The sequence below is a fragment of the Cotesia typhae genome, unplaced genomic scaffold, assembly GCF_013202065.1.
Source record: "Cotesia typhae breed Kobodo isofemale line unplaced genomic scaffold, CoteBio_Ctyphae contig_123, whole genome shotgun sequence".
Lineage (NCBI taxonomy): Eukaryota > Metazoa > Arthropoda > Insecta > Hymenoptera > Braconidae > Cotesia > Cotesia typhae.
In genome coordinates this window covers 1,387,379-1,408,751 of record NW_027423715.1, presented here as the reverse complement: position 1 = coordinate 1,408,751, position 21,373 = coordinate 1,387,379, and the positions used below count along the sequence as shown (strand labels likewise).

The window sequence follows — 21,373 nt, the reverse complement described above, 5'->3', positions numbered from 1 at the left end:
CATCATTCTTTCCCATCAAAGGATCTCGTATCGCGGACTTTTAGAAATGGAAGATATTGCTAGTATTTGTTGCATAATTGTTTTGTTTAGTTTATTACGTACCTGATAGTATTGCCAGGCCAAAAAGTTCGCAATCTCGCATGCCCTGTTGCCCAAGCAGTACGCATGTTTGCGCATATACTTCTTTTACTCGAGACTTAGCCTGTAATCAAATATAGACATTATTATTACTTTTAATTTCTATTTATATTGAAAAATTATATTTCTTTTGGTTTAAAAATTTATTTAATTGCTTTAAAAGTTTGATTATTTTGTTAAATAATTTTTAATAAATAATTTGAGGTACTTTTATTTAAATTTGAGCTTAATAAGGTTTAATTGATAGTTCAAAATTATTATTATTTTTGATTCTCAAAAAAAAATAGTTTAAAGATTAATTTTTATCCCCAATAATATTAATAATAATAATAATAATAATAATAAATTTTTATAGATTATAATTACTATTATTAAAAATGTAATTTTTATGATTTAATTGTTAACAATTATAGTGATTTAATAATTAACAATTATAGTAACAATCTCGAAATAAAAAAATCTTAATTAAAATAATTAAGAGGTGTACAAGTACAAGTACAAATAAAATAATAAATGAAAAACCTCGGAGACTTAATAAATGTTAAATAGCGTAATTAACAATTAATATATCTAAGATTTAAAAAGTCAGTATGTACATGCAGAAAGTCGATAACTCTAGAAGAGAGAAAGAGAGAGGAAGAAATAGAGGAGTGACTTGATTATTTTTCTGGTATGTGGGCTACGCTTTCACCGTTTGAAATATTCATACACTCGTGTACGTTGTACTCTTGTGCATTGCATCCTTATTGCGCATTATTATTGTAATGTACTATGATCTATTATATTATATGTGGTGGGCTACACTGCAATGTTACAATGTATTCAAGTTTACCCTACACCACCTCAATATTTACTGTTTTTCTTTATTTACGTAAAGATGTACTGGATCAATTATAATTACTATTACTGTTACTAGAACACATCTCCAGTACTTACTCCAGTTCTTGCCGATCCTCGATACGAAGTATTAATGCAAGTATAAGGTACATAAGCTTCTTTGATGTTGATGGTTCATGTAATGTTATGGATAAGAGGTTTATTATTATATGTTGTTATATGTGTACATTTATTTAACCGGTTGCCGATCTTTCCCCTCGGGGACACTTTGGGAATTGACGTTCAATTCGATATATCAATTCATCGACAACTCTCTGGTATACTCGATACTGAATTACTTGCGTTTCTTATTTAATTGCAATTACAATTATTTATATTATTATAAAAAAAGGAATCAGTTCTCTTTTTCAATTTTTTTTAATAAATTAAATTATTTTTTAAATGGATCAAAAATTTTTCTTAAAATTTTAGTAATTAATTAAAAATCTTTTCTTCATATTGATTATTTTAACAAAAAAATTATTTGAACGTTGATTAGACTAAATAATAATTAAAAAAAAAAAAAATTATAATACTCTACTAAATTATTTTATTTCACAATCCTGTCAAGCAGAAATTCTGTGAGCAATGTTTAGCATTAACCATTAACCAGATAGCAGTTTTTATTTAAAAAGTTTAATTAATCACGCCGTGAGAATTTATCGTTAAATAAAAATGCATTTAACATGAATAAGATTTATAAATACATTAAGAGTCACTCTTGATTGAATTTTTATTATTTATTAAGAATTATAATTATCTATCCACCTGAAATTAATCACAGCATGCGTACGTACTTGTACTAATATTTGTGTTTGATTAACTTAAGTGCGCAAGTTTTTAAATAAACCAGTATTTTTATTTCCGTGTCGCGAAAATATTATTTGTTATTTCAACGGAATTTAAATTTACATATGACAGCTAAATCAATAATAATAATAATAATAATAATAATAATAATAATAATAATAATAATAATAATAATAAAAATAATAATTGTAAGGAAATTAATGTGTTGCAAGAATTCATTTTTTTTTTCTTTTTAAATAAAGCTAATAATAATTTTTAAATAAATGTCTAATGTCTTAAAAATTTGAATTTGAAGAGGTGGAAAAATGATCAAAGCCCAATTCGATCGGATTTATCGGTTTTGATCGGACATTCGGGACAGCCGCGTCGCATTCCTTAGCGCGTTTGGTTGTCCCGGGCCAAAATCTTAAAGCCCCACAGACCATAAAACATCCAGCCCCGAAGAACCTGCTGTCTTGGATTTACAACCGATCTAATCTCAGTCTCAGTCTCACTCTTTTCCCCTTTCTCTTGATCTTAGTCTGCTGGCTGATAACATTACTTGCAAGTTGCGCGTACGTATCCACATAATACATAATAGCGACCCTAAGGAAGATGGATCCGAGGTATGGCCTCTCTCTGCTTATTCTTTTTATATATAAATAAATACATACATAGATAATATCCTTTACAGTATTGAGTTGAGTAGTGAGCTGATTTATCATGTTCGACCGTCCGAGGAATGCCTTGTTCATCCACAAGATTGAACAAGTATTTAAAAAGCCTCTAGATATTTCTTCTAATCGTTTCCTCTCAAATTAAATAACGATTAGTCTATTAAAACTCCCTACATATATATATATATATATATATATATATATATATATATATATATATATATATATATATTTTTCTTCTTCCACTTTGTACTTATACTTTGCAAGTCTTCTATTCGTTTAACGAGCCTCTAATAAATTCCTAGCTCAATACTTGTACATAATAATAATTTTTTTTAATTACTAATCAATTTTTGAATACCTTCACTGAGAAATTTCAGCTTGAGTAACTTTTATCACTGATATAATTTTTAAAAATGTTTGTAAAGAAAATTATTGAAGTTTTAATTGAAATTGAAGTTATTTAATTAGAATCTTTGACTAAAGTTTCAATAAAAAAAAGAAAAAAAATAGTCATGGAAAAAAACTAAATCCCACAGGGTGAGGACAGATAGACCAGGATTTAATAAAATATTATGTGAGAAGTACGAGTCGTTTCCTTGCAGAGCGTAGGCCAAGCACGTTAACGAAGTAATTAATGGCTCAATTAAATCCATTTTTTACTCTTTATCATGATCATGAGGGAAATCTAAGCCTAATGAATAAATGTATATATGAATAAATATAAAGTTACTATCAATAAATGAATAATTATTACCTCAACGACGAAGTAGAGAGGATCACCGGGAAGGGCGTGCACGGCGAGGTAGCGACTGGCGGACACCAGGGGTTGAAGGCAGGACCGCGCAGCCGTGACACCGCTACCACGCATGCTGCATGCTTCATTTCGTCGCCGATACGCCCAGCGTCTTTACTGAAAAATAAATAAATAATATTTTTTATTAAAAATTATTTCAATTTTTTAATTTTTTTTTTTCTTTTTTTTTTTTTTAATTTTTTTGAAGGTAATAATAATGACAATAAATTAAAAAAAATCTATTTTTTCATTATTATTATTATTATTATTATTATTATTATTATTATTATTATTATTATTCAATGGTTGACAAAAATAACAATAATAATAATAATAATAATAATAATAAAAATGTATAATATACAAAGAAGATGAAAAAAAAATATAAGCGTAATGCCGGGAGCGATTCTGGTGATTTATTGGTTTAAAAAAGTAAAAATAAATAAAATAAAGGGACAGGCAGCCGATAGTACTGGTGATTGGTGATGCAGTTTTATCTTTACTGGTATGTATAATGTATAATGTATAATACGTATGTGTATGTGGGAAGTCGAGCCATACTGTGTGTGGTGACCAGGATGGAAGATCGAGGATCGAGGATCGAGGATAGTGTTTGCATCTGCGAGCTCTTGGTGGAAGGAGTAAGAGCACGCGCGCGCCCACTTTCTCCATCCACGTTGAGATTTACCCTGAAATGCCACGGTGATTTGTGTGACCAGTTACCGTTGGCATTTGCATAGCATAGGCCCTACCCTTCCTACATACTGCACACTACATATACGGAGACCAGGGACCAGGGACCAGAATTATACACACTTGGCCATGCATCTCATGCATCTCCATGTCTCCATTTGATCCCAGTACCAGAGAGCGGCCTACCGAGTATAGAGTATAGAGTTAAGAGCATTGTTATCTTTATACCCTCCCACTTCCTACTCTTGTGTACACACGATACCCGATCGCCCGATACTCGCTCAAAAAGTCACTTTGAGTAGGTCATGGACCTTATTCATTACTAGTCTTATTTATTATTATGCTAAACAACTTTCTGATAAAAAGAACTTTTTCCTTTTTAAAGGAATTATTTTTCATATTTATTTGATTAAAAAATTAATTTTTCAATTTTTTATTCTACTATTTAAAATTTATTTTGAAACTTTTTTTTTCCACCATTTTTAATATTAATTAATTTTTTTAATCTTTAATTCCAAAGTGATTTTTTTTTATTATTAATGTCCAAATTTAAAAAGTAGCTTTGAAGATTTTTATTCCAACATTTAAATTGTAAAATAATTTTTTAATTTTTTACTTCAACAAAAAAAAGGAAAAATAATATTTTTAATTATTAATCCCAAAATTCCGATTAAAATTCTTTTATCCCAACATTTAGATAAGAATCTATTTTCTTAACATTATTCCGCGCATTTAATTAAATAATTGAATTTTTAAACTATAATTTCCTCTATTTAGATAAAAAATTAATTTTTTATCTGAATAATAGATTGAAATTGTATTAATTAATTGTATTTAATACCAGGAAAGCCCAAATGTCTATTTTCAACTCCATTACATTACCAGAATGACTTTCAAGATAAGCCCGAGATAAGAAAACAATAAAAAAGAATTCTAACGCGCCCTAATGTGTTTCAGTAATTTAAAAACAGTGCAGAGTACACATAATCCATGTAATGTAATAAGTATAGTACAGATACATATATACATTTCCATACATAATAGGAATACTCGGGAGCAAAAGAAGAAGAAGAAGAAGAGGAACCTATTAAGGAATTCATGCTGGGAGAATCCCACGGCCAGATCGATGCCACCGACTTTTCCATCCGGTATCCGGGGCAATCGGTGTAATAACCCGGTCGTTAGCCGTACGTTCGCACGCACCAGGCACCACTCAGTCCTTGGTCTGTTAAAATACTCGTAGATTATCCTCAGATATTCTTCGCAAATTACATTTTAAATATCCATCCTCGCTCATAATGTAATACACTTGTATACACGCGGTAAATAATGGTGATTATAATAATAATAATATTTATAATACGCATATATATATATATATATATATATATATATATATATATATATATATATATATATGTACTGGTGCAAATGAGTATTGCTCTCGTAGGCGGATCGCACGCGTCCTACGGTAATGGATCCCATCGATCATTTGCTCCCCCAGCTCTGCAAACGACGTGCTTCGATATATGTTCCTTTACTTTACTTCTTCCGTTACTGTACTGCATATACATATTTTATTTTATTTATATATAAAATATAATAGCTTGAGTATGTATACATGAGAGATATTTACTCCGAGACCATTAGCCTCCAACAAACTGCAAAAAATACATCCCCGTTGGTTTTGTTCTTTAATCTTGAATAACAAATATTAAATTGTGTTATAAGTGACTTCTCGTGGTTATAAATTATAATTATAATAATAAGATCACTGGGATTATTTTGCATTTAAGGAATACAATGCCAGTTTTTTTGATGAGAGTAAAAATTTCATTTATTCAAGAGGAAAAATCTGAAAAGCAGACGGAAGCTTTTGCTTAAAAATTTATTGAAATTTATCGAATGAATTTTTTGGATAAATAATATTAATATTCAGTTGTACACAGCAAAAAAAATTTACTTGAATCAAGTAAATAATTTTGAAGAATTTCATTTTCTTGATTTGAGTAAAAATTCTTAAACTAAGAAATTTTTCTTGGTTTAAGTAAATTTTACTTAGTTCATGAATTTTTCTCTTGATTTAAGTTAATTTTTTTTTCAGTGTACTTAAGAACAATTTTATTTGAATTAAATTAGAATTATTTTAATCAATTAAAGGAATTTTTAATACACAGTAAAAAATTTTGTATTAAAAATTTTTATGTTAAATATTTAACACAAGATTTTTTGACGCAATTACTCAAAATTTTTTACTGTGTATAAAGAAATTTTTTAATTTATTAATTCAAAAGATTTTTTGCTTAATTCAAAATAATAAAATTATAAAAAATTATTTTGCTGATTTTTTCTCTTAAATCTATGAAATTTTTTCATTTTTCTTACATTATCTTAGTTTTTTTGTGTTAAATTTTAATGCAAAGAAGCAAAACTAGTAAATGGAATGAAGAGCTTAAAAAGTATTAAATTGATTCGTCGAGTATAAGTAATTAGCTTCACGTAGGCGATCGAAACGTGAAAGTTAGTCATGCTTCAAGAATGTAGTTCACATTGTTTTAACATTACATATCACCTCCTACGCCTACGTATTATACATTTTACATTATATATTATATATTATTATATATTGTAGATATCCTAGCCCCTTATAAACATAACACAGCCATTAAAATATTATCCACGTCCATAAAAAGACTGTCATCACTACTCTGACGACACCGAATGCCTCGGTACCGCTGTAATAACCGTAATAACAACAATATTAATGACTTCGCATAAGCATTCGTCTGGCTCCTAAATAACATTAACATTTAAGAATTTCATTATAATACATAACAATATAATCACTACGTAAAATTTTTTTTCTTTTTATAGGCAATCGAGCGTCGATACAAAAAAAAAATTTTTTTTTTTAATTATGAAATCTTTAAAGACAAAATTAAAAAAAAAATGATAAATAATGTGTTTAATTATCAATCTAATTAAAACTTTATTTTCCAGTCTCTAATCTTTTAACTTCATGAGAAGCTTTGGAGTCTAATTAACGTCTAAATCTTCCCAAGTAGTTTGAAGATGAGTCATTGGGATTTCCTCGTTCTATTCATAAAAAATCAGCTCACGTCATATCAGCTAACAATTTTAAAAACTAAGCTATTTTTTTGAAGTTACTAAAACAATGAGTCAATGACAATTTAATTTCAAAAGTTTCTGATAAATATAAAATTACTAGAAAAAAAATTTTTTTTTAACAATAATAATAACTAGCAACGTTGCAGTCACTATGTAACTGCCAGGATTTATGAAATATAAATAAATACAATTCTGCTTTATTAAATAATAAATTTTGTTAAATTGCACTATAATTTATTAAGTATTGAAGTTTTTAAAGATATAAGCTCATCTCGATGTTAGACTGGTCAAGAGCTTTCATTTGAGTACCCACATGCATTTTGATATATTTTTCATATATACATATATATATGAAAAATTGATGTGGGTACTCAAATAAAAGGTCTCGATGAGTGTAATGTTAGGGTGAGCTTATATCTTTAAAAATGTCGATAGTTCACAAGATACAATGTCATTTTTTTAATTATGTATCTAGAAATTTATCATATGACTATCCTGCACATAAATTTTTTCTTATTCTCTTAATAATATAGATAATAATAATGAAAAATTTTTCAGAATAAAAAATCATGAAAATAATAATTAGAAGTGAAATACTATGCTTCGAGGAGTCACACGATCAACACTGACATAAAAAGTAACTTGAATTAAAAAAATAAAATCTAGAGATACTATTATTAAAATCAACTCTTACTATACCAGTTAATAATCTAATAAACTCGATAATTTTTTCGATCAACTAAAACTACGAATCACTGGCTTGAAATAAAATTCCTAGACTCATATTAATAAAGTATAAAACTACCAGAATAAAATTTCCATTGATTTAACAAACTAAAAAAATAATAATAGTAAATAAATAGTAAATTCAGCGGGTCGCTGTTATGTATCAGAACTGCAATCGTAGTAGTGGGTACATATGGGTGTTGGTATAATATAAGTATAAGGGGTTTACTGAAACGTTCTTAAATCACGATGGAATGTGGTCGGACTGGTTGTATTTTGTATTATATAGTATATAGTATATAGTATATAATATATAGTACTCCAATATATCTACAGTGACATACAGAATGAAATAGAATCGAATGGGCGAGCATAACATGCCAGCATGTATAAATACAAATACATACATGCAAATAATACTCCACAATGGGCAAAGTACAAGTATGTACCGAGATTCTGGCTCAGAGATTCAAGCAGCATTACATTATATCGCAATGTAATATGCAATGACTAAGTTAACAGTAAAGCTGAAGCTGAGCCTCAAGTTTGCTGGAATGACATATCATCGTAATGTTACGTAAGGACGTGTTACGATGACGGCTTAGGTATAATATATAATAGAAACTAAATATCCCCCGAGGCTGTATATTTATCTAATATACAATCTACAGCTCACAATTTCTCCATAAATTTTTAACATGTTTTATTAACGTTTAGTTCGATTCAATATTCAATCACTCGACTGGTTTCTTTAATTTAAATATCTCATTATTCCTATTCCGCAAAATAATCCATTCGATTCGCGATGGCTCTTATCGAACTAGGAATTAAAGCTGAGACTATATTCAAGTTGTGACAAGATATTTTAATGATTATCGTGGGGCATATCGAGGCTGACGTTGATTCGAGATTATTTTAGTTACTTTCATGTAAAGTGATTTTTAAGATTTCTTTTAAGCTGGAGTTCAAATTAAAGCTGTTTTATGAAGAAATAAAACAACAAATTTTTTTTACAATTAAAAAAATTTTTTTCACTCAGTTTTGTGACTATTTTTTATTTAAAATAATTATTTTCTTGATAGTAAACATTTTTATTCAAAAGCCCGTTTTCGGGAAAATTTATCATTATTTTGAGTTTATAAAAAAATTAATATTTAGCAAATGAAATATTTTTTTCCTAAACTGAGAGATTAATTTCTTGATTTAAAAAATTCTGTATTTTTGAATGAAAATATTTTTTACCCAAATTTAAGAATAAATTTTTTTTTTTTAATGTAATTTATTTCTCTAAGTCTTTGGATGGTATTAACTAAAAAAAAAAAATTATTGATTTGAGAAAAAGAGCTTTTTTTATTTGAAAAACAAATTTTTGAAAAATTGAATTTTCTTTTTCTATGGAAATTAAACAGGAAATTAAAATTCCAGCAGAAGGGTTGTTAGCACACGGTTCGAGTAGTAGATCATAAGTACAGAGTGTAATGGGCGATGGTAAATAAAGTGAAGCGAGTAGGAGACTGGAATGCGGGGGAGGTGAAGAAGAACCGTGTGTGGTTAACGGATTCGACGTACGTTTTATAAAATGTACGGCTAATCTCCAGTTCCTCACATTTTTCTCGGTAACTAAGTACATTCTCGGTACTCGCTATTTAGCCGAGCAATTTTTTAATTAATTTAAATGTCAAGATTTATTTTTAAGAATCTTTCACTGATAAAAAGATTTATTTAATTGAAGAAAAATTTTCTTCAACTGAAAAAATTATTTTAAGAATTTGATCAAGCAGAAAATTTTTAACTAAGATTAATTTTTCTGCTCAATTTAAGATGATTAAATTCTTCAAAATTATTTTCTCGATTAAAGATTTTTTTTTTTTAATCAAGTTAATTTGTTTTTCTAATGTAATCTCTGGAATTTTAAACTGATAAAAAAATGTTAATTGTATTAACGTTTTGAAGAAAATTTAATTATCTATCAAAAGTTTTTATCAATTTAATCATATCTCTAATTCTTCGGATAAAATCATTTAAATTCAAACCGAGAAAATTTAGTAAAATAAAATACAACAAAATTCAAAAGTTAACGATTTCGCAACCACGGTAGAGCAATAAATTATTGCAGCGAGTAATTAGTATAGTGACTAATTACTGATATGATAACCCTTGATAGACAGATCTTACTCTTTAGTAAATAAAAGAATCGAGTGTATAGTCATAGTTATAGTTATAGTTATAGTCTTTGGTACTACAGGAGAGAATGAAGGACGCCCGCATTCCTCATTCTTTCGAGCAGAGTAGAGTTTGATGTTGTATTGGATGCTGTGGTCTGTATGAGTATGAGTACTGGATGTATATAGTATAGTATAGAGTCGCGGCTGTAATACAGAGAATCCAGAATCCACCTTAAACCTGAAACCTTACACCGAAAAGCAATATCTCAAGGAACCTTGTCTCGTCCCATCCCTTTGCCCAAAAATTCGCCGGTATTGTACTTTTGCCTCGGAATTTGCCGGTAAAACACGTGGCCATCACTACTGTTTACGCCAACAGTCACTTTCCCTAGTATAGTACTCATTCTTTGTATGGAATTGCGTTTACTCGACAGTAACCACTTTCTCCGTTTATTCAATGCAGCAAAAAATTTTTATTTTAAAATTTTATGTTTCGTTTAAAGACAAAATGTTCAATTTAAATTGCGAAAAATTTTTTATGATGACAATAATAATAAATTACTTCAAATTTTTTTTTCTGAACTTTTACAAAAAAAAAAAAAATATATGAACCGCCATGTAACAGAATTTGAAATTATTTGATTTAAAATTAAAATTTAAGAGTTCAATTTTTAATTAAATTGAGAAAAAAAAATATAAAAATGTATAATTACATTTAAACTTTTAAAATTACTATTCCGATAGGGTAATTATTAAATTTCATAACTTACAAAAATAAATTGAACAAAAGACAGTAAAAACTGGATAATTATACAATTTAAATAAACGGACATTTAATGGTATTTAATGGTATTTAATAAAAGTTATCATTAAAATACTTAAGAATATTTTAAACTTATAATTTACAACTTGTAATTATCGAAAATTGAACCTAAGGTGTAATAATGAACCAATTTTGGTAAAAAAAAACCGGTATGTTTTATGCACCTCACTATTTTGTGTATTACGACATTTGATACTTAAAATTTTCAACATAAATTCATATCACTATTTATTTATTTATAAATTTATTTACGAGCGAAACGAGAAATAAACCGACATGAAGACAAGGTTAGTGTGTCCGGAGATTATTCGTCCAGTCATGGGGTGGTCCCTTGATGCGATTATAATGTGAATATAATAGCATGCTACCGCGCTACGCGGCCCTCAATCCTCCTTCTCTGATACTCATAAATCCCCGGTTCTCCTCTATACTCTTATACTTATCTGCCTCATACGAGGTACGCATATAGTAGGTATAATATAATAATATAATGCTGAAAAATTTATACATAAATGAGCTTGAATCTCTTACAAGTGATTTGTTAACTGTGAAGAAATTATTTTTTAAAAATGTGTTTGGTAAGAATTAACAATTCCTTTTTGATTCTTTAATATTTTTGTTGTAAAAGGCTTGTAATTTTACGAAATCAATCATTGAATTGTCAAGCTTAATCGAGTTGTTTATATTAAATAGAAATAGCCAATAAATTTATCACTTATTTTAAATATGATTTAAATTTTCATTAATTTAGTAATAATTTTAATTATTACACAGAAAAAAAAATGTTCTTGAATCAAATATATAATTTTGAAGAACTTAATCTTCTGGATTTAAGTAGAAAAATTCTTGAATTGGGAAAATTTTTCTTGATTTAAGGAAATTTTACTTAATTCAAGTCAATTACCCTCTTCAAAATTATTTTCTTGGTTCAAGAATTTTTTTCTCGAATCAGGTTAATTTTCTTTTCAGTGTTCACATAAAAAATAATTAAATTGACAAAAAAAAAAAAAGTATTTACTCAAGAAAATTATTTAAATAATTTTCATTATTGCGAATTTTAAAGGATTTTTTTTTTTTTTAAGTACGAAAATTGAGTTTTAATAATTTAAATTGTCTAGAAAAAATATTAAAAATTTTTTCAAATACTGAATATTTATGAAGTTAAAAAAAAAAAAAATTTTTTAAATCAAAATTAGAGTAAAAAATGTTATCACGATAAAATTGAACAGCGAATCTTACGAGCTAAGCAAATGTAAGCTCTTGATAGTTTTCCACCCGATATATACTATCATTATAAATAATATCTATATAGATGCTGGAGAGAACGAGTGGCCTCATTCCATACCGCGATTCCATTCCAATCCAATCCACGTGCACTCACGATTCTGATCGCGTTGCGCAAACTCTCACGATCAATCTCGAAATTCCTCAAAGTTATTTTAGCGCTCAAACACTTATGCTCATTTAATATAAATGCCCAAGTCCAACACAACTTTCAAATTTATTTTTATATTTATATTTATGTTGTCCAAATTGTAAATTTAAGGGTAGGGCCCATACTACAGGTTTCAATGGGATTGTTGAGTAATTTATAGCCCGATTAAAAATTAAATATCTGTGTAGGCGCTAAGAGCTGATAGCAAAGCAATAGATAGGTGTGAAAAAAAATACCCATTATTATAAATGTACATGATATGTAGATGTGTATTTTACTGAAGGATACGCGATATACGGCCTAGTTCTCTATCAATTCCATACTAATGCACGTCATAGGGATTATTATTATATTATAGATATTATATGTGATGGTGAGCTGCTAATACAAGCCACGGGCGATATCGCTAATTGAACAACCTCGTAGGCTGATATACAATTACTTCGGGATAAAACTTAGGTTCTAATGATAATATAATAATAACTCTGGGAAAAATTATAATTTGGATAAATAATGCTCACATTACTTTATCGTGTAATGTTAGTCTTACATCCTTAATTTCTTCAACATCCAGGAATTAAAAAAAAATTTTTTTTTGTTTTTTATAAAATTTTAGTAATTGAAAAAAAAAATTTCTTTTAATAAAAAAAAATAATAATTTCTAACAATTTATCCACGAGCATTAAAAAATCTGAGAATGTTGAATAGTACTGGTATCGGTATAATTACAATTATTTATGAGTAAAAAACACAACATCAACTTATGCTACAACCGTAAACGCCTACATACTTAAAAAAAAAAAAAAAAAATAAGAAACATAGAACATAACTATAAACTCTTAATTGCGTAACAGCCTGGCGCTTGATTATGAAAAATTTTTATTCAATTAATGGGAAGAATTAATAAAACCATTCCTCGATAAAAAAAATGTAGTAGCGTTTACAAATAATTAGTAATTCAATAGACCTTTGCAATTTGAATAAATAAGTAAAACGTCGAATAGAAATAACGAATAATGATTTTTATTTAAAATAAAATCGAGCACAAGGAGACCAAAGACTAAATATTGTTTGATGAAAAACAACGACGTGAGTTGTTTACTAAATTATTATGGACAACCGCTTGTCTATTACGCTACATACTATATACTACACATTATTGTCTCTATTCGCGTCATCATTTAATGGATATGTGTATTTAAACTCGAGTTTACCGAGTACAGAGCATGCGCTCTTTACACACTTGCTACTATTACTATTTTAAATTAAAGTCTCTTTTATTTAAAACAGGCGAGATATAATATATAATGTACGGTTTATCTAATACATAAAAGTAGATACAAGTATTGTTATCTCTGACGGAATTCCGAGCGAAAATAATAATAAGCTTGCTCTTTCGCGTCTTTAAACGACGGCCTACTACTTATACTATTGTATCCATACCAAGATCACTAATTAATTCATTTATTATTTATTGCTGTACTACCAACATACTGTACATAATCATACGGCTATTATATTATTTTTTTAATTAGCTCGACTCGCAGTTATGAGAATACATTCGATAAAAAAAATCTAACATAAATTTAAGATAAATTATAAATTATAATCTCGCTCCGAGCGGTAGTCATCAATGAATTATTTATGGATATTATTTATTAGTTATTATTCAAATCTATCTAAGACATTATTGTTGCTGTTATTATTATTATTGTTCCGCTGATTAGTGGAACAAAAATTCTAATATGAATGAAACGATTTGTAAAGCTTAAAAAATTAATTAATTTTTAGTGAATAAAATTTTGAAATTCAAATTTTGGTAGAAAATTAAATTCTCTATTAAAAAAAAATGTGCTTGTCAATTTTTTCGGATTTCAACTCCTTGATCCAAAATTTGAATTAAATTTAAAGGAGTAATTTATATAATTTAAAAAATTATCCAATTTTTCGTCAATAAAATTTTTAAATTTTAATTATTAAGGTAAATATTGAAGACGAGAAAATTATAAGAGACATTTTTAGTGAAAAATTAAATTTTCTATAAGAAAGATTTTCATCAGTTTTGCTGTTTCTCTCTTCCTTGTTCCAGAATTTGGATCCAATCTAATTGGCTAATTTTTTTGGTAACAATTTTGAGGAAAAAAAAAAATTTTCTTCTACTTTCCTAAAATACTTGAAAATCTGGATTTTAATGAAAGAGAGAATAATGATTAGCTTGAAGATGGAGCGTCCAGCCGGCATCTGCTATCCTGCTAGTTAAATATGTATATAATACTATTTGTTAAAATATGATTAAAAAGAGACGAGAAAGGTCTCGGGTATCTTGATCTCTGTCGGACGACGACGACGGCATTCCTCTGCTCAGCTCAACTCAGCTCAGCTGAACCACCTTCTATTCAAGAATTATAAACGCGTCCGGTAAAGAATCGGGCGTACCATTACATGCCAGCCGACTGAATATGAACAGAGCCTCGGAGGAAGTATATACACTAGGAATTTATAAATTTAATCTGGCTCTCACCTGGTTAAATTTTCCCCGTTTCCTCGCAAGTCACCGTCTTTTCATGTTATTCCGAGGGAGTTTTTTTTTTTTTTTACAATGCCCGTAATTTTCTTCCACGCCTCGAGTTGTGTCGGTGGGAATAAAACTTATCAAGCTATTTCCATCGAATTTGACGATTAGGGACAGAAATAGACTAAAAAAATGTACAGAGATAAGTTTGAGTAAACGAAAAAAGCTGGCGGAAAAGGATGGAGGAGGTCACTTGTGAGGCCAAGTGTGTTTGCTTCGGCACAACGGCCTCCGACGTAGCCTCGCAAGGTATTTTGCACCAGCTATATTTACCCAGAGTAAACTCACGCCTACATACACACTCTTTATACATAATACACATCTACGTACACAAAAATGTGTCTAATGTGTTTTAATGTGAAAGAGTTTTTTTTTTCCATGTGTTTATGGATCTTCAGACAAAAATGAAAGTTTGGGAAAAAATTCCTCAATTTACAATTTACACCTTTGAGATTACATAAAAAAAAAAGTTTACTTGAGCCAAGAAAATTTTAAAGTTATTTTGGAGCAAGGAGAAATTTTCTAGAGACAAAAAAAATTTTTTCTGAAGAAAGTTTTACTCCAAAATAAATTTTTTCTTTAAAAATAATTTACTGAGTCAAGAAATTTTTTTTTTTTTTTGTGTATAAATTATTTTTCATCAAAAGGTTTTGTTGTTTTTATTTTAAAAATAAACAACTAAACCGCACCAGAAAAAAAAAAATTGGAGTGCAGGTATAAAACACGCAAAACTAAATTCCACAATATATATAAAAATACCTCGAGTTGTTCTGACCATAATGGCTGGGTGAGGCCTAATCGAACCCAAACGGAATGCCATAGAAAATAATCTCGGGTTTTCAATGGATTCTCTGCGAACTAATATAAGACTCGGACAACAAGATCCAGCTATTTACTACTAAGCTCATAAAAACAGAACCGATCGCTATATGGCTTCGTTTCCACACGTCATTAATTTACAAACACACATAAATGTATAGACTTTTCTTTATTCTTTAAGATACTGCACTAGACAAGCTCAATTCAGAGATTCAATTTTAATTGTGATCAGATGTGGGAAATTTTTTTTGATTTCACGGTAAGGAACTGCAAAGTCTTAGAAATATTTGTCGATAGTTATTTCCCTTTAAAAAAATATCATTCATTGTGTGCAAGAATATTTTTTAAACTAAATTTCCTGATAATTTTTTCTTGAGTTAATTTTTCTTTGAGCAACGGTGAAAATTTTTTTTTTCTTTAGACCTAACGAGTATTTACAATAAAAAACACTCTATAATTTTTATTTTTCTTTTTGGAGTTTTTTTGAATAATTCTGACGTTAATTTTACCGTGAAAGAATATTTATATTGTGAGGAATATTTTTCGAGAGTTCTTTTAAGAAAACCTGAGGCACTTTTACAGAGAATGTTATTTTTCTTAAACAAATTAAAAATTTTATTTTTTTACTAACTCTAGGATTTTTCTTAAAAATTTTTGTTAAGAGAACAAACACCCGAAATGGAAAAAAATATATTACTTAAAATTTTCAATATCATAAAAGTATTTTTATTCAAAATTTCAATTTTTTCCTCGTTATTTAAAAAAAAAAAAAAAAACTATCCTTACCGAAAATTTTATTTTTCTCCCAAATCTAACTGAAAAATTTCAATTTTTTTTAGCAAATCTCCCTCGCTATTATTAACAAAACCAGCTTACAAGGATTGTCCACTAAAAATTCAATAGCCAGTACAGCGGAGTAAAGCCTACAAATAGTAAATTACCAAGAAGCAAAGTCTAAAAATAAAATACGTAAGGTAAAAGCGTAATAATTTACGCAGAAATAAACAAAAAAGAGAAAGGAACCAGCAGGCTAACCGCAGGATAGCTGTATATCATCTGAGGGCAGTACAGGTATACATAGTATACCTGAGTACGAGGTAAAGCTTCTAACGTTTCCTATTCTCATCCTCATCAGCATTCAACCCGTGCTTTGGCTCCCATTTTTCTATTCTGTTCATCTCATATTAGCTTCTCGTACATCAGCTCTTTTTTCTCGTATCACTCGCTTCTTTTCTCATCTCTCATATCATATATAAATATAAAACATTACTCTCTCGAAGACAACAACTAAAACCAAAAATTATCAATTTGTTACAGCATAAAACAGTTATATACACGATGAGAAAAATTTTTCTTGAATTAAAATTTTTTAGAGCCAAGAAAATTAATTTTTTTTTTTTTAATAATTTTTAATAATTAAATATTCGAAAAAATTATTAAAAAAAAATGGATGATTAATTTTTGCAATTTAATTTTAAAATAAAAAGGTTCTTATTAGTTTCGCCGTTGTTCAAGTCGAAGAAATAATTTATTTAAATGTGAAAATTACTGTTTTTAAAGAATATAATTTTAAAATTTAAATCCTGAGGTAAATATTAGAGATATGAGAAAATTATAAGAGATCTTTTTTGTAGGGAATTAAATTTTCTATAAGAAAGGTTCTTATCAGTTATACTGTAACTCAACTGTTTGAACCAAAATCAAGATTTAAAGGTATAAGTTATGTGATTGTAAAAATTACCAAGTTTTTGGAGAATATAATTTTTAAATTCAAATTCTAAATTATAGGAACCCTTTTTTTTAGCAAATTAAATTCTGTATAATAAAGGTCTTCAAAAATTTTGCCTTATTCTAAAATTTGGAGTCATCAATAATTTTTTAATGAAATAAGTAATGAAATGTCTCTAAATTAACGCATAATTTTTCTTCAAGATTTAAGATGTCTATTTAATTTAATCTTTATCTTAATCTCCATATTGCTCCTCTATCTTCTGTTCAGTACAGCATCCAACAAAGTAACTACTGGAATTACTGGTAAGAGTAATACAAGCACGCTCAAGTATGGCCTCGTGTTAATTGTATTTAAAGTTTATGCTGAAAGCATGTAGTACATTCATATTAATGTTTAAAGAACCGAGTGCATAAGAACATGAAAAAATCTCACACCGCTAAAATACACTGCACCCAGTGGAGTATGCATCGTACAACACACAACACCAGTTAATATAAGTGCAGTACATGCACACACGGTGCGTTGGCGGACACGCGGGATATTAACGCGCATGCGCGGTCATTCTGGAATTTACCCCCGCGGTACTCTTCGACCAACAAGTGGTTTCATTCTATGTAATGGTGGGATTACATGTTATGTATCTGTATTTATATATATATATATGTACCTTGTTCTTAACATGTAAAATGTACCCGCATTCAAACTTATTTCTCATTTTAAACTCTCTGTTAAATATCTTAAACTCTCTCCTGATATTTATTTGTTTTTTATTAATTTTCTTTTATATATAAGTACGTACCTAGAAAATATAAATATACGTTTATATGTATGTATATAAAATAATAATTAGTTGTACAGGTACAGAGTCTCACGCGCGAGACTCCGTTTGCGGTAATGGGATTATTTAACTTTTTGCTCAGTAGAATAAAATAAAATAAAAAACGAGTCTTAGGGAGACAAGGAGGGGTCATTAGCACTTTCGTTGACGAGAGAGTCGAGGCCAATCGAAAGCTGAAGCCTTATGTTACATTTAATAGTATGTAATACGCTAGATATTATATTTTATTATTTTACGGTACGAAATATGTTCTTTAATTATCAACATTGATACCCAATTGTGTTGATAAAATATTTTGAATTAAGTTTGTGTGTAGATGGATTTTTTTTTGTTGAAAATAGACGGCCTAGGCATTGAGTGGAATTTTAAAAATTTCATCAACACTCTAGAAGTCGATAACAATGATAAGAGTTTTTTCGAATGCAGAACAGTAGGTAAAGTGTGTGGTAAAACCAACAAGGTCACGATCGTCAGACTGTATTTGTATATTTGTATATATTTTTATGTTTATATGGATATTTTAATAACAATTAAATGTTAAACAGAATTTTAACGAGATTTAATTTTGATTTACGAAATAACTTTCTTAGAAAGTTTGTGGTAATAGTTAAATAAGCGTGTTTGTATTTAAATAACTATAATGAATAATAAATTTTACTGAATACGGAGAAATTTAAAGAGTTATTTATTGTTATTATTATTGTTGTTGCTGTTGTTATTATTATTATTATTATTTGAGAAAAATAATTATAATACTGAGGACCAAGGACGGCTACGATGATGATAATGATGATGAATAAAATAAGAAATGAATTTGGAATTTATGTACAGGAGCTACATCACTTCATTGTCAGCGGCCTTACGTTTATCCTGGTGGTGGGCATGTAATTCTGCTGGCTGATACTATCGCCAGGTTTTATAAGCACGCATGCAACCGAGCCCGAGCCAAGTGATAGCCGTCGGGCAGAGGAATTTAAAAATTCCTCAACCAACGTGTCATCCTCTCACTTTGGAATTTTTCCCCGTGGTGTTGAATAGCCTTTACCTTGATTGATCGAAAGACGAATTAAAAAACCAGATAAATACAACCCACTAAAAATATTTATAAATATTTTTTAACTTTCAATTTTTTTAGAATTATTGAATTTTTTTTTTTATTTAAAATAAAATTACTCTTTTTTTATTTTTACAATTAAACATTTTTATATGTGTAAATAAAATATTAATAAAAATAAAAAAAAGAGTATTTATGGGCTAAAAAAAATTAACTTTTTCTCAAAATTAAATAATTTCTTCACGGCTATAATCTTAAGAATAAAACTCTCTAACGGCGTAAGATCGGTAATTACTCGGTTATAGTTTACAACAATCGGATAAATAGTGGTCTCGCGCGTGATCGATTGTAAGTTAGCTGGAAGTTGAGTCGGTTGCTAAAAGAATAAAAATAAAAATCTGAGGATAAATAAAATAAAATAAAAAAAAAAAAAAAAAAGTTGGAGAACGATCTCGTGGCGATTGTAAGATTCAGGATTCCGTCACGATCCTGCCAGCAGCAGCAGCATTGCGGCTGTTGCCTGGAACGATAGCTATTACAAGTCTCCGTCGACCTGCTCGATCTCTTACCGGTTTAAATTCCTCGTGGTAGGAACGCCGCCGCCGACTCTCCGTAAATGGAATTAGTATAAACAGATCAGAAAATCCAGGACTACTCGAGTATAATATTTTAAATTCTTACATAACTCATTCTTTCATCATATCGTATTTGTCTTTTATTATAAATTATTATTATTTCTCCCATTATGGTCAATAATAATAACAGCAAAAATATTATCATCAATGATAATGATAATAATAATAATAAAAATAAAAATAATTTCAGCATTGAATTCAACACATTACCTAAATAGAAATAAAAATAACAATTAATTAATAAAATAATAATAAATAAATAAATGTAGTAGCAAATATTGAAACGTTGGAGCTTACCTTTAAGCGTCTCAACCAGAGATTCCTCTTATCTCGGCAAGAACAGCATTCCGTTCTACGCGTATAATAATCTAGTAATCCAAATATATATTTATTTGTAATAATAATAATATTAATGTAAAAAAATGTTTTTTTCTTTTTTTTTATAATAATAACACTAAAAAACTAAACCATCCACTGGGTATGATATTATTTATATTTTGTGGAACAATTCACAGTAATTTAAAATTTTACTCCCGGAGCCAGATTTTTAAAATAATCACATAACAAAAAAAAAATTAAAATCACTGGAGACACTTAAACTCTAGGTCACTGTTCACTGAATAAAACCACTGAACAGGTACTTGGATGCTACAGGTAATTGATAAATCCAACTTTCAACCACTTTTTAAAAACGGTGATAATTATCACGGTAAAAAGCGCTCGATGGATATTATTGTTGAGATTAATATTTATATTTATATTTATGTGATTAATACAAGATGAAACTTGGGATAGATAATAGGCTGAGAAGACAATATTAATTTTAAAATTAATTTTTAATACCTAACTTCACCGGCTGCCGGCGAGTGACTGACGCAGTTTGCTGAGTAGAAGGGGAAACACGCCGCGGTTCCCTCTCCGATGGCGGTCGACCGCCAAATAATTTGAAATGGCCGAGGTTTGAAATTAAGCGGGAAAATTTGAATTTAAAAATTTATAAAATTGTATTAATTGATTTTTTTTTTATTATTATTTGAATAATTGAAAATTTATGATTATTTTTATTATTTTTAATAAAAAAAAATTGAATGTTAATAAGAAAAAAAAAATTTTTTTTTAATTTTACATTTTATTTTTTGACTAACTTGCAATTTATTTAAAATTTTTATTATTTTAATTATGTCATTATTAATTTTTATGATAAAAATATGACATTAAAGTTAGCTGTCACTTGACAATTTTTTAATTTTCTTTAACAAAAAAATTTATTTAAAAAAAATTGCATTTTTAATTTATTTAAATTTCTACAAGTCTATTTTTTTAATAATTTTCTTTTTTGCTATAATTTATTTGTTAAAGAAAATTAAAATAATTGTAAAGTAACAGCTAATTTAAATTAATTAAATTTCCAGAAAACAACTTAGCCGACTGCCGGGAAATTTGAATTAAAAATGCGCGCCACCTGTCAAAATAACA

General features: G+C 28.2%; 1 protein-coding gene across 1 annotated transcript in view; it reads right to left on the bottom strand.

The window, feature by feature from the left end:
* The window catches only part of LOC141534687 (protein expanded), a 38,710-nt gene extending 17,942 nt beyond the window's left edge, over window positions 1–20,768 (bottom strand). The window contains exons 1-3 of the mRNA XM_074254208.1: window positions 20,195–20,768; window positions 3,238–3,393; window positions 103–202 (exon numbers count right to left, since the gene is read on the bottom strand). Coding sequence (XP_074110309.1) covers window positions 103–202; window positions 3,238–3,351 — 214 coding nt within the window. The 5' untranslated portion in view covers window positions 3,352–3,393; window positions 20,195–20,768. The remainder of the gene's footprint in view (window positions 1–102; window positions 203–3,237; window positions 3,394–20,194) is intronic.
* Window positions 20,769–21,373: the final 605 nt, after the last annotated feature.